The sequence below is a fragment of the Rhea americana genome, unplaced genomic scaffold, assembly GCF_003343005.1.
Source record: "Rhea americana isolate MKP2758 unplaced genomic scaffold, rheAme1 scaffold_217, whole genome shotgun sequence".
Lineage (NCBI taxonomy): Eukaryota > Metazoa > Chordata > Aves > Rheiformes > Rheidae > Rhea > Rhea americana.
Window position 1 is genome coordinate 364418 of NW_028186317.1, and position 14208 is coordinate 378625.

The window sequence follows — 14208 nt, forward strand, 5'->3', positions numbered from 1 at the left end:
CATTCAGGAGCTATGTACTTTTGAAATCAATTATCTCCAGCAGAAGTTGGGGAAAGTGATGAAAAGTCACAGAGATGACAGCACTAGAGCTATTTAACAAACAACGTTCACCTTGGAGCATGAAAAGCCACAGGGCTGGGAAATTCACGGGAATTGCCAGAGCTCTAAARGGCTGGCATTTTACAGCTTGTGAGATTTTTATTTCATAGACTCCTGGCCTATGGCTGGCAAGGTAGCACCATGAGACTTAYACCTGTGTTGTTTGTGTGTGTTGAGTGTCTGGAAAAATTCCCATTAGGTTCTCCAGCCTCTCAAGTTTGTAATTACAAATGCTGTAAAATCTTAAAAATGCACTAGTGAAGTCCAAAGCTGGGTCCTGGCTCTGGCCTCATTTGAATCAACGAAGCCTTTGGTGTAGATTACAGCCTTTAAAGCAGCTCCTAATGCCACAAGCCCCGTAACTTGGCTCAGGCAGATGAAAGCTTTTGGCTGTCTTTAGGCTCTTTGTTTAACCGTGTTTGCAACCTTCGTTTGCACGCTGCCATCCTGCCCATGGAGGAGGGCAGGACTTTGTTCTCAGCACTGAGAGGAGATGCGCCACTGGCACTCCAGAGGATCCCGGCATCCAGCGATGCAGCCTGCTGGAGCGAGTATGGGGTCATTCAGCGCCAAGGTCATCCCCACCTCCTGGCCCACTCTCCGAATCGAAATCCTGTCTGCTCCAAACCAAGGCAATGGCATCAGCACAGAGCTGGCAGAAAGCAGGAAAGCTGGCAGGAGCCAGCCCTCTGCCCCTGCAACTTGCCCCCAGATTTTTGATTAAATGATATTTCCCCAGAAAATGCCAGTTAACTGCAAACAAAACTGTTCTTAGGAACATACCGATTTTGAAATTTTGAACTGGGACCAGAGAAATATTTCCTGATAAAAGCTTAGAAGAATGATGTCTGCTGTGGGACACCCACTTGGACCCACTGAGCCTTGCTAATTTGAGACTGAGCTTGTTCCCTTGCTGTCTTTCATGGCAAACTCTGCCAGGCTGGCTTCCCTCTGTGTGCAGGGAAATTTTGGAAATTTCAGCTCTTTTCTTCTGGAAAGAACATTTCCTGCCCAGCCCTACCAATGTAGCAGCCTCCTGCACGCTTACCAGTGGCAATGATGAACATGGGCTGAGCTGGGACAGCAGTGTGGATCTTCCTATCTGAACTGAGTCAGCCAGAGACTTATTTTACAGAGAGATCTAGGGGACTACTACACCATGGGGACTCTGAGATGGACCAAGGGACAACCAGCCAGCCAGCAGCACTAACATGATTTGATACAGCCATGCATTATGGTCTACATAAAAGCACCACTAATCAGCATCACCCCCCAAGCGTATGTTCAGCTATTTGAGCACTGTGACCCTGAAATACTTGCGAGCAGCACGTCTCCCTGCGTCTAGCCTCCTAGGTGTCTGGAGCCTCACATATCTGCCTCTGGCATTTCCACCTGCCCGAGTGCTGGCACTCGGAGACTTGTGCACAGGCAAGCCAATTAGCAGCGTAGACTGTGTTTGCTAAATACAACAGGAAAGATAAATCACCTCTTCCAAACATGCAAGCAAAAGGTGAGCTCCTGAGCCACTCTGTCAGCTCCCAGGACTCAGACACAGAGCGGGTGGCAGCACGTTGCTGGGAGAGGGGAGGCACTGATTCACCAGAGGGGACTTTCCACCCCATCCATCACRGACAAGCTTTTGTTTTCTGCCCAAAGTCATCTGCAGATGCTTTGGAGCAGGTTTCTGAAGCCCCAGGCAGGTGTAGGAAAAATGATCCTTGAACTCATGGAGTAATTTATGCAACTGGGAAGCCTGGGAGGTAGCAGGCAGAGCAGCCCGCAGAGCTGGTAGCGGGAGGAGAARAGCATCTGCTAGGAAAGCTTTAGCAATGCAGTTCATACCCTGCTTTGCCAACATCCCCCCCAACTGCCTGCTGCAGAAGCAGAAAGAGGAGCCCTGAAGAGCCAGCAGCTGGCCAGCTCCTACCATCTGGGGGCCCTGGCTCCAGAACGACTCTTGTGGGCAGAGAAGAAGGTACACCAGCAGGGCAGGGTCCCTCCCAGGTGTTCACTGCAGGCCACCGCAAATCTCTGCAGCCGGTTGGGAAGATACCGTGAGGGTGACAGACTGGGTCATAAAGTAAGAGGAGGGCAACAAATGTCAAGCAGCAGTAGACTTTAGTGGCAATGGCCCTGGGCATGATATCCACTACGAAGCAGAAGTTCACACCCTTGTGACATCTGGCTATCCTTGGCAGGGACCCATGGCAAAGATAGGTGCTGCTCATCTCCCCAGGCAAAGGACCCACACTGAAAGATACTGTCGTAGACCACTCGGAACAAAATGTAGGTGAATCAGAACAGGTTATTTGGATGCACAGAGAGAAAGATATACCACTAAACTTCGCTTCTGTGGATGCTGCTTCTGGTCGGTTTATCAGGAATGTGTATCTGGTGACACATTAACTGGCAGCCATACTGTGCTGGCTTCCCCGGAGTCCGTTTATAGCTCTTTCAGACTCTGTTTGCAGCCAAGAGCCTCTGACGTTGGACTTAATCCTTCCTTCTTTTCCTGTGTGACATACGAGTCCCTAACAAAAGGGATGCATTCCAAAAAAGCTAGATGTTTTAATTCTCCTGATCACCGGGAGGCCTTGAATTTGTCTCCGCATACTTTGGAGCTCAGAGTTTTCCAGTAAGCAGAATCTAGAGTCTGCTATCTAGAGCTGCCCTTCCGATGTGCTACTGGAGACATACCTCACGATGGAGTCTTTCACTTGCAAGCTTCCCAGGACATTCAACCTGCCCACAATGCAGATGAAGATGCTGCACCRCTCACAGTGGCAAGTTGCTCTGACTGCTTGCCAACGAACGGCCCCAAATTAGCAAACAGTGGCTACATGTTGTCACCAGCAAGGGGACTGACACATGGCACGGCTCTCAATTACTCAAGTGTCATTATTCCAAGCATCAGGCCATGCTCAGCATCTTGACCCTTGATTTCATCATGGCTCGTTCCCTCATAGGATGCTGGCATGACTCTCAACTTCCCTCTCAGCCACCCTCTTGGCACAGATCTTTTGTTCTGGCACGGCTGAGAAAACGCTTTTGGTGGCATCCAGTGTCTGTATGATGTGTTTGTTTTCTGCTGCWTGTCACAGTTCTTTAAGATGGGAGTGACTGCACAGGATGGAAAGGCCTGGAGCTCCCTCCTCGGTGAGCTGCTGAGCCTTGGGTGAGAGACACCATTGGCCTCCAGGGTGTAATGGACAGGAAACAACAGGGTGAGAAACCTTTGAGAGAAATGCAGCAGGGAGCTGAAAGCTGTGGGTCAAGGAGAAGACTTCTGAGACGAGCAGAGATCAAGCACAGCCAGGCCTCAGTGGCGAAAGAAGGTATTTCCTAGAAATGTAGTGAGGATCAGACAGCGTCTGCTGCAACTGGGAAAGCTGCTGAGTTGGTTGAAGTCAGACCTGGGAGCAAGGACATAGTGGGAAGGAAGCACTCTTTTTTTTTATAAGTTGTTTTAATTAATATTCTGCTGGTCCTTTGAAATTTTCTGTACTTTAAAATGTAAACTGTTATACTTTCTGTTCTAATAAAACCTACCCTTCTGAAGTTTAAACACCTTTGCTCCTTTTACAACACTGCAAAAGAAAGGYCCAGGAAACCACCTCAAAGCACAGTCTGACTCAGGCCCTCTCACATGTTCTCTTTAGATCAGYCTTCTAAGAGAGGTTGCCTGTCCTGAGGGGACTCGCCTCTACACTGTGGTGATACGCAAAGGGTAAAGTTGGGCAGTCGAAGGTCAGCTATCACGACGACAACACCGGTCGATGCAGGACTCAAGGCCATCAGTCCAGGAGGAACCAGTCCAGTTCACTCCACCTCTCCTTCTAAGCCTCATTAGCCTGCTAATGAGGATGCTAAGGAGGAATTTAATATCACCTATAACTACTTGGAGAACAGTTAACAGTGGGTGAAAACTAACTATTCTCAGCCATGGTAGATGGCTTATCAAGGTGTAGCAGCTGCAGATACAGGTTGGAAATGAGGAAAAGCATCTTCCCCAGGGAGGTGATGCAGTCCTAGGATAGGTTATCGAAGAGGTGAGGGATCTCTGTCCCTGGGGATTTCCAAGAACTGGCTGCACAAAGCCACGGCTGCCCTGATCAACTGCTGGTGACCGTCCTGCTGTAAGTGGGAGGCTGAATGAGACCCCCCAGTGGTCCATTCCACCAGCCCCGCTGAGATCATGTGGCCCAAATCATGCATAGCAGCAGGACTTTGCAGCTCCTGTCAAACTGTCCAGATTTTTTTTCATGAACTCAGGAATTAAGCCAATTGCACAGATTTAAGTCAGTGTGAAACACTCTGTTCAGCATCAGTATTATCTGTAATATGTGAATTTAGCTTTAAACAAGGCTGTTTTAAGAAGAGTGGCACTAAACAGAGACTCATACCGTATCCAGCAGAATGCAGGTAGCACATGCCCTTGACTCAGTGCCTCTTGTTATAATTATCAGAGATCTGGAAAAAGATGTAAAATCATCGCTGCTGAAATGTTCATAAAAAGTCCAGAATGGCAGCGTTGGGAACCATAACAGCTCTACACAGCAATGAGCACAGCTTGATGGCTAAGCCCATGAAAACAATTCTCAGGTTATGTTTGGGTCTGGAAACCAAAATGTAGGTCTTACTTGATGAATGGGAGACAGCATCTAGCAAAGCAGTGTCTGAAGGGACCAAGACGTTGCCATAGAAACCACGAGGGTATGAGCTCCCCGCACGGCTAAGCAAGGTAGCACAATCTTTGGATGTATAAAAGGGAACAGTGACTAGAGAAAGAAAAGTAGTTTGTTTGCAGTGAAACTGCTGCCGATTATAGCATATAATTAAACAAAATGATGATGAAGATATGAAAATGTCTGAAAAGAGCTACAGAAAGAGCCACATTCTGGAAAGCCACCTAATACCAAGCAAGGGTGATACCTAATTACCTCTTATTTTTCTATTTGCAGTCTATATCTACACGAGAAAAAATGTCCCGCTGTCATAAGGCAACAGCAAAATAAGTTCTAATGATATAAAGTGAATTTGTTAGTAAAACAGAGACCAGGAGCAAGCTGCACATTTTAAATGACAGCAGTAATTAATCATTGGAGAGCGACACAACAGCAATGATTGTAGTTGTCTTTGGAAGAACAGGAAGGTGAACTGTAGGTCACTCTCCTTGCCCTAACGCTTCTCTTTTGGGACCACTGTCACCATACCACCATGTCCACCTGCAAGTGCCATTCCTCTGGTCACACTCAGTACCTGCCCTTTGGTTGCTCTGCAGGGATGTTTTCCCCACTCTCACAACAGCATTTTCCTGAAATGCTGAAGAATTCAGGATATCTGAAGGCTAAAGATGTTACTGGTGACATAATATCTCTCCTCACTCTAGAAAGCACCCAACACAGGAGTTACACCCATGCCCTAAGTGATCACTTTCTCCCTGGGTGAACCAAGGCAAATTTGCCTTGCTTTCTAACACTGGCTTTCAGTGCACGACCTTCTCATTCATGTGCAGATGCCAGATTGCCATTTGCTGTCTGTGCACGCCCCTCTACTCCATCTTTTACAGCTTCCCGTCTCCTTCAAGTCTTACATCAGCTGGTGCCTCCGTGGAGACAGCACTTCTTTATGTGCCTGCCCCAGCCTGACATGCGCTGAGCACCACCCGCCTGCTCAGCTTCCAGCCTTGAGCTACCGCTGCGCGGATGCAAAAGGCGCAGGAGTCCAGTCCCAGCTCTCCAGCAGCTCTTTCCACCTACTGGGCTGGGAGAACCCCCAAGGTCCAGCAGAACGAGTGGTTCCACCAACAAGAAGCAAAGACAAGCCCTTCCTCTGTGGTGGGCCAACATACAGTCCTCTGCTCTGCCTGAGACTGAGCTAGAGGCCTGACCCAAAGCCTTCCCTTGCAAAACCAGACTGGCCAAGCACGGTCCTGCCGAGAGAGGCTGTAACCATCGATCTACTCCCACGGGGCTCATTGCCTCCCATCCCCCAGGCCACTCTTCTTTTACTAAAACACCCTCTATTCTCCTCGTCCCAGCTCTATCTTTGTATCTGCAGCTTCTGTTACCAACTGCTAATGATCTACATCAAGGCTGCCAGGCGGTGCGGAGTGTAAGCAGAAGAATTCAGAGCCTCTAATTACAGAGGAATTAGCAAGCAGACAGTTACTGTTTAGTGCTAATGAATAGATACATTAAGAGAGACATCACACAGGCTGAGAAGTGTGAGCCCTGATAATAAAGGAGTGTCAAAGAAGGAAAACACAAGGAGGAGGATCCAGGGGACTGAAAAAAAAAAAATCCATCTGCAACTTCAGCTCTTCCCTTGCCACCGAGGTGGAAGCAGTCACAAGCAGCGCATTAAAGTATCGACTACRCTACAGAACTGCCAAGTGTGAGATCCAGAGGGTAAATAACTCATCCATAGTGTGGAAACAACGCTGGGGGAGTACGGAGACACCTGCTAGGCAGTTAGCGCCCCAGCGCACTGTCTCCACTGGCCACCGGCAGTTTTTTTAAAGGAAGCTGCAACAACCCACCCTTCCAGACCAGTTTCCCTCTCAGTGTCATGTGTGGACATGCTCCTCTTCCTAATCAAACTACAGTTCAACACTATGCTAAACCTGCCTTTAGGGTTCTTAATACCATATTAAAAACACCATAGCCCCACGACTGCTGACTTAAGATCAACGGCCACCTTACCAGCTCCTGCGTCACCAAAACATCTTTTGGAGGTTACATCTATCTTGGCACTCTCCATGCCCAACCAGGTATTGCCCGCCTGTATTCTGTCACTTTACATTAGAGCAAGTGCCATCTGTCCTCTTGCAGCCAGCCCAAACCACATCTCATGCACTCCCAAGCAATCCTATGGAAGTGCAGTAGTCTACTCCTGCTCAGCATAGTCCTGAAGATCACGTAGTGTCTGGGGCAGCCTGCAGAACGTTCGCACTTACCACACACAGATTGCACACGTTCAGGCAGAGTGCAGAAACCCACCTGTTTCCACACAAGCTTGCACCATAATGATCTGCTTCCACTATGCTATCAGACTAAGCAAAGACTCAGCCCAAATATACATTTCAGCTCCAGATGGCTCCAAGCTGGACCCAGGGGAACCAGGATGGACCTTTCCCCGATCAGCACGTTTTCAGGGCATCCTGCCACCACCACAGCTGCTAGCTGGTGGCTGCTCGTGAATCTCCTAGGATGCTGTACTGCTAGCAACCCTGACGTGATCCATGTGGTCGCAGATACGTTTCTTACCAGCTTGGTTGGTGGTGATGTTAACAGAGGCGAACTGCGGGGAGAAGGGGCTCTGGTCGGTGACCCCGTTCACAGCCTGGATCTCGAAGGTGTACTGCGTGTGGGCGAGCAGGTCGCTTATGTAGATGCGAGGCTCCGTCAGGCCCAGCTGGCGCGGGGCGAACTGCACGTTGTCCCCGCAGCGCGTGCAAGCTCCGCGGCCGGAGCCACAGCTCTTGCAGATGATGTTGTACACCAGATCCTCCCGGCCCCCGGAGTCCCGCGGCGGGGTCCACTCCAGCATCAGGGAGGTCTCGTTCACGCTGGAGATCACAGCCTGGGGGGCAGATGGGATGGCTACAAAAGGAAGAGAGAGCAAGAGGTATTAGCTTGAGACCTGTCCATCACAGATCTGCGGTTACCAGTGCCTCCAGTTTTAGATGGGAAAAGAGAGACTGGTGTCTGGTATGGCTACTCCATGGTGTACCACTTTTGTCTATGCTGCAGCAGGGCACAGGAAATGTGGGATGTGAAGCCTGTTACCCTGCAGTAGCTCTTTTAGGTCAGCACCAGCTCTCAGGCAGGGATGGTGTTGGATGGGACCCAGTTATCTGTCCTGCGCCGCCTCCTTTTCCCATGCCCCAGGCAAGACTCGGCTCCTCAGCGCAGCCTGCAGTCCCACCGCAGGACGCACACGCTGAGCCYGAGGGCTTGGTGTCAAGGACATGTGGAGCAAGCTGAACAGGTCAGATGCAAGAGTGGGAATAAACCCTCGTCTTCCTTACCCAGGCCAGCCCCTGCTAATTTGATCACACGTCACCCCCCCGACAAAGTTCACTGCTATTTTTACAGTGTTTCTGATTCCTGCTCTTTGCACTAACCCTCTGGGTGCAGAGGTGGCATCCAGGCGCAGCCCCAGGGTGAAGTCACCCCAGGGCCCGGAAAAGCACAAAAGACACCAAATTTCTGTCCTTTTGCACGGGCAGCGTTTGCAAACACAGACTAGCCAAGGATAAGGAGGAGCCTGCGCCTGCTAGACCACTCTGGAAGAGACGTTCTTAGCCCCCTGGCTAGGGACATCCTCCGAAACCCCTCYGAGATAGAGGGGATGGTTTGGAGGGGCATCCCACAGTGCTTTGACTGACTTGTGTCTCCTCTGCCAGTCATGCATGCCCCCTCCCCAGTTGCTCAGAGCCCACATACTGGTGCACGGCATGTCGACAGGATCAGCATCTGCCCGGTAATATCCGTTTCGGCACACGCAGTTAGTGGCCCCTTCCGAAGTCGTCCGGCTGTTAATYGGGCAGTGAACGCATCCTTCGTCCCCTTGGCTGGCCTTGAACGTCCCTGATGGGCAGCCTGGAAGGGAACCAAAAGCGGCAGTGAGAGGAGAGCCCCAGCCCGCGCGGCGAGGAAAGAGTGCAGTGGGGGAAGGAGGGCTGCCGGGGGCYGCCTGGCGTCTCACGGAGCCGCCGGAAAGCACCATTTGGGGCTTTGCAACATCCAAAGCCAAAATCTGACAATTTGAAATAAACAGAGTGGAGAAAGAGCAGCTGGTTTGAAGGCCCCCACGAAGGCGGGCGCTGCTGCTCGCTCTGGCTGCTGAGACAGGGTTCCCACGCAGACGCCTTTCCCCCCAAACCCTCACACAGAACAGCTTCCAGTTAATAAGTTTTAGGATTTTAAAGAGCATTTTTAGCCATGACTGCCTAAGAAGATCCAAGTGGCTTTACTGAGTCTGCTCAAAGTCCACAATCACCAAAATCCTCCCTCCAACAGCAGCAGCCCAAGTATCAGTCTACGAACGAGGTGCACAAATTTCCCAAAATACTTCCCCAGCCTCCAACAATCTGTAGTTCAGGAACTTTCCAAGAAGGCAGCATATAGCTGCTGCTTTTCCATAATCAGTAACATACAAATTCTTTCCAAACCAATGCTGAACTAGCAGGACCACCTACCATAGCCCCAAGGTCTCACTCTTGAGAGAAGGYGATCAGTTCACAGCCTGTCACTCTGTGTGTGTGTGTGTGTGCTTGTGGAATTTGGGTTGTTTCCCTCCCCTCCCATTTACATCACTTTGTTTTTGTTTGTATATATTGAATTYTAATTGCTTTGTCATTCCCTGGCCACTCAGACTCATGAGGTCCTTTTGCCATTCTCCACTGTGGGATTTGGGCTGCTTGCTTTCTTCTAAAGCCTTTGGTGAGGGACCTGTCCTCCTGCTGGAGGCAGGACTGACTTTTGCAAAGCACTGTTGACTCTTCCTAAGTATATCACATTCATACAGGTGTCCACCCAATCTCCTCTTTATTTTAAGTTCCTTTTGCTGSTGCCGTTGCACATCACGATACTTAGATACCACCGCAAAGCTCTAAACGTTGGAAAGCCCTTTCTAAGGCAAAGTATYGCCAGCGTAAAAAATGCAAGCATTCATCTGTAGGGCTCTCTGCACTTACTCTCGGTTGCAACTTTTAGTTCCTTGTGCAGCATGTAAAGCCTCGGGGGTGGCAGGTGGTTTCTGCACTGAAATGAGTTAAACAAACTTCTGCTTCGGTTCTCTGCCAAGGCTTTGGGGAATGAGGCAGTTCAGTAGAACAGCCCAGGAAAAAACATACGCTCCGAGTTGCCRTAAGCAAGTGCTATTACAAGGAAGTAGGGCTTTTTTAATTGAAAAAAAAACTTGAGTTCTTTTTATTTTTTGTTTCAGTTTTCATCTCCCTTCCCTCAAAATTATACTGAGCTCCCAATGAGAGATCAGGCCTCCAGAGAAAGACTGTCAGCTGTCGTGCTTRCAAAGTCCCTTCTGTCTCCTAATGTAATGGGATCTGCTGAAAAAAAACAGCTTTTCCCTTCTTTTACGTTCCTGCATCTTTCCATCCTTGCTGTCCCTTATCCTCCAGGCTTTTTACTCCTTTTCTGACCCCATTCCCAGCATGTCTTTCGGTACAAACCCATCACAGAGTGTTAAGCTGTTGGGAGAGGTGACAGCTAAGTAGAGGAGTGATWGTGGCTCTGTAGTTAAAATGATAACAGGGTTCCTGTGCTAATACCGATTTTTTGAACATGCTAAGAACAAAACACATAATTGCTCTAGTCTGACATTCAAGGTGAAATATAGGGTTATTTGATCCAAGATGTTTTGAGACACAGGCCTCCTCCACCTTCCCAAAGTTTAAAAATAACAGCTTTCCTAYGAGGCTTCTTTTGCATCAAGATTTAGATACCTCAAAAAGATACTTACGCTGCAGAGATTTGGTGGCTGGTCCCAAGAGGAAAAAAAAAAAAAAAAAAAGGCATTCCTCGAGTTCTGCTTGGCACAGAGAGAAGAGCAGGGCTTATTCTTCACAGACTGACACCAAACTAGGTTGCTAAAATTCTCTGCGAGCACCTTCGGGACAGGGCGAACAGTTTTGGCAATTTTCTTCTTCCACAGGTGGTCCTGGAAATTTGGAATCTGCTTGATTTCTTCTTTTCAAAGCAAACAGCAAATCCAAATCGCCACCTCCATACWGGAGCTAAACCCCTGTCTATTAGGAGAGAGCCTAATGGATGGCAAGGTAGCACCACCTGCTCCAGGGCAGCCTGGAGGAAAAAAGCATCCAGTGGCTCAAATCCATTGGACAAACAAGTAGGACAGGCCTCATTTCCTCCTTACAGTTCCTCATTTGCAGCCATGAGGTCCGGGCTGCTTCTCTTGGGAGTGGGATTGACCCTGGCAGTGCACTGTGTTAAGTGAGGGGTTGTTCACACCAAAGCCGCTGCGCAAAGGATGCTTCTGCTACCTGATGTCCCAGCTTGAGGGGTTGGCCAGCCCTTGATTTGGTGGTTGGAGCTAGCTTCATTCCTGGTCTGCAGCATGGTCTGTCCCCCAGGAAAGGTGGCCAGCGGCTGTCCCCTGTGCTCATCCAGCAGGCTCTGCCACCCTGTCCCCCAGCCATCACCTTGCCATGAAGCCCCAGSACACACGGACTGGAAGTGCCATGAGGAACTCATCCCGCTGCCTCTCTCTAGCTTCCTTTCTAATTAACACAGCACGAGCTGAGCAGCAACACTGGCTCCAAACAGGCTCCTGTGCACTGAGAACTGCCCCGGCCTTCGGAGCACCCCCASCCCACTTCTGCAAACAACTTGGAGCAAACAGCTCCCTCTTGCAATAAAAGTCTCCAAATACGGCACCTTAAATCTATGATAATGGCTCTGATGAAGGGTCCTCGTCAGCTCTGTTTGCCTGGCTTTGTTTCTCCTGGCAGCCCTGTTCCACTCAAGCCAGGCTTTTTTAATGGCTGATGGAAAACAGGCAGCCCCGGCTTTGTCAATTAGGACCYGCGGAGAGCCTTAAATCCCAGGTCTTATCTCCCAGCTGCCTTCCTTCTCTTTCTAGGGCCTGATGCAGGGGACAGGCAGGCATGCTCTGAAGCCTGACCTTGTCAGCAGCTCCTGCAGTACGGGGCCCTGAAGGGATGATGTGCCCAGTGCATGGAGACCAGGAACTGGCTGCTTCCATCATGTCCTGCATCCTGCTGTCCTGTGTACTGCACAGTAATTTTTTGCACTCTCTCCCGGTGCGTTCCCAGTTCTCCATCCACTGAAGGCTGACCCTGAGGGTGGGGGTGGGAGGGAAAGGTGGCCCGAACCTGCTGCAAGCTCTGTTCCTCACTTCTGCAAAGCCCCAATTCAAACATGCCCCACTGAGTCCTGATACACTTCTGGAGCTGCATCAGAGCAGCTTTCGGAGGAGCTGCGAGTGTAAAGCCCATTAGTCAGCGCCCAGCAGCAGATTCCTCTCTGTCCTCAAATTTCTTTCACTTCATTAGCATCTGCTCTTTTAACACTGATATCCTAATTATCCAAGAAATCCTAAGCAAGTGTCGGGTTTCTGAGCCCGCAAACCATGGGACTGTCCTCCCCGACTCTGCAGGCAAGAGGCTGAATGGACACTAAGGGTTTGCTCTCATTGAGAATTAGCACAGCCATCATATCAAGGGAGGTCATCTTCCCTCTGCTAGGCACTGAGGATGCTGCCACTGGGATACTGTGGGTCTCCCAGTTCAAGAGGGGGATGGAGAAACCGGACAGAATCCAGTRAAAGGTCACCAAGGTGGTCAGGCCTGGGGCAGAGGGCATACAAGAAAAGGTGCAAGGATCTGGGCTGGGTTAGCCAGGGGGATCTAATTTCAGCTGCAGCTACTGTGGGGCTCTCACAAGGGAGACAAACATAGGGATGCTAGACAACATAGTAAGGGCCAACGACCAGAAGTTCAGGTTGGATGTTAAGAAAAAGCTACTTTCCTGAACAGTGGGGCAGCCCTGGGATATGTCACAGTGAATCTCCTTCCTTGGGGGTCTGCAAGACTGAGCTAAAAATCGTGACTGCCTTGACCTAATGTTGGTGATGGCCCCRCTGAAAATAGGAGGTTGGACAAGAGGCCCAGAATGCCCCTTCCACTAGCACTTCCAGGTTTCTGCTAATCCTGGGGGAAGGGAGGGATATACATGAAGTTGTCCCAGGCAGAAGAATATTAACTCCAACCAGCTCTGAATTTAACCCTTTTTTCCTTTCATTAACTGTGCTGTCCTTCTTGTATTAAAAGATGAGGGGAGTAAAATGTCTCAACTTCCCCAGGCTCCTCACCATTTTACCCATCTCGGCCCTTTCTTCTATTTCCTTTCACACGCAACTTTTCTGCGACCCTCGCCATCTGTGAGGTGCTTCATTCTAGCCTCCTGCCTGCCCATGTACAGGACTCGTACGGAAAGATCCCCAGGTATCAACAATGTCACATTTTCCCATATCCRTCTCCTTTCTGTTCCCTGACTCATATTTTCAGCTCTGCATCTGAATGCTTTTCTCTGGAGCTGCCTACTGTGACACCAAGGTTCCTCAGACCAGTGTGGTGTGAGTGAAGGTCTCATGGTTCCCCTCAGATGTATGTTAGCTCTGAATTTTACATGTTACAGTCTGCACATTCCCATAGCCCAGCCTGYACAGCTTCCTTGTGACCACACTAGACAAAGACACTTGGTGCCACCTGCAAACATTRCCCATGTCTCTGTTACTTTCCACACACCCTCGTACCTTGAAGTCTTGTCTCTTTAGCAAAAGGCACTGCCAGAGGCCTCTGGACAATCCAAAAGTGCAATGCTGCCTGTGCTCCTTAGATCCATGTACATGTCTGACACAGGTCTCTCCAGCTTGGCCAGCACGCTGCTATACAGGAAAGGATTCAATCCTGCWCTGGAGAGCTACAGATGGGAGGCAGTTGGTAACACTCAGGCCACTTGGACTTGGCATTAGAGTTGGCTACTGAAASAGATAGGACCTTGGGCTGCTAGGTGCCAGCTCTCTGCACCCTGTCCTTCCTAGGACAACCTTCCTCCGCACAGAGCACACTTCCTGCAATTTCCTTCCTGATAAATCTAATCAGCAACCTACACTGCTACCTCATACTTGAGATAAGCAATTAATCCCATTGCCAGGTGCTGTCACTGCCAACAACACTGATGGTATTTGGAAAGCAGAGGATATAAATACAGAAGGGAAAATAGGGTTAAATGAGATTAGCTGAGGCGGAACATGGAGCTCAGCTGACTTCTGTGATGTGGATTAAAGAGTTGTCAATAAAGGAAGAAGTTACAATGCAAAGGTACCTGTTTAACCCAGTGATTCTCAACAACGCCAAAATAAAAGCTGACAGCACAGGCCTGTGAAAGCATCCTCCTGCTGCTAACAGGTTTCAGATAGTTCCCCATGCTGCTCATTGCAAAGCATGCTGCACCTCATTGGCACTTTGAGTATACCCAGCTGAGTCACATCAGCTCCCCAGCACATGGGTACAACTGCTTCCACCTCACAGTCTGAGGT

General features: G+C 49.6%; 1 protein-coding gene across 4 annotated transcripts in view; it reads right to left on the minus strand.

Moving 5' to 3' along the window:
- EPHB2 (EPH receptor B2) overlaps positions 1–14208 on the minus strand; it is an 86874-nt gene that overhangs the window by 32774 nt on the left and 39892 nt on the right. For all 4 annotated transcript variants that reach the window (XM_085305173.1, XM_085305171.1, XM_085305172.1 and 1 more), the window contains exons 3-4: positions 8550–8705; positions 7368–7703 (exon numbers count right to left, since the gene is read on the minus strand). In XM_085305173.1, coding sequence (XP_085161299.1) covers positions 7368–7703; positions 8550–8705 — 492 coding nt within the window. The remainder of the gene's footprint in view (positions 1–7367; positions 7704–8549; positions 8706–14208) is intronic.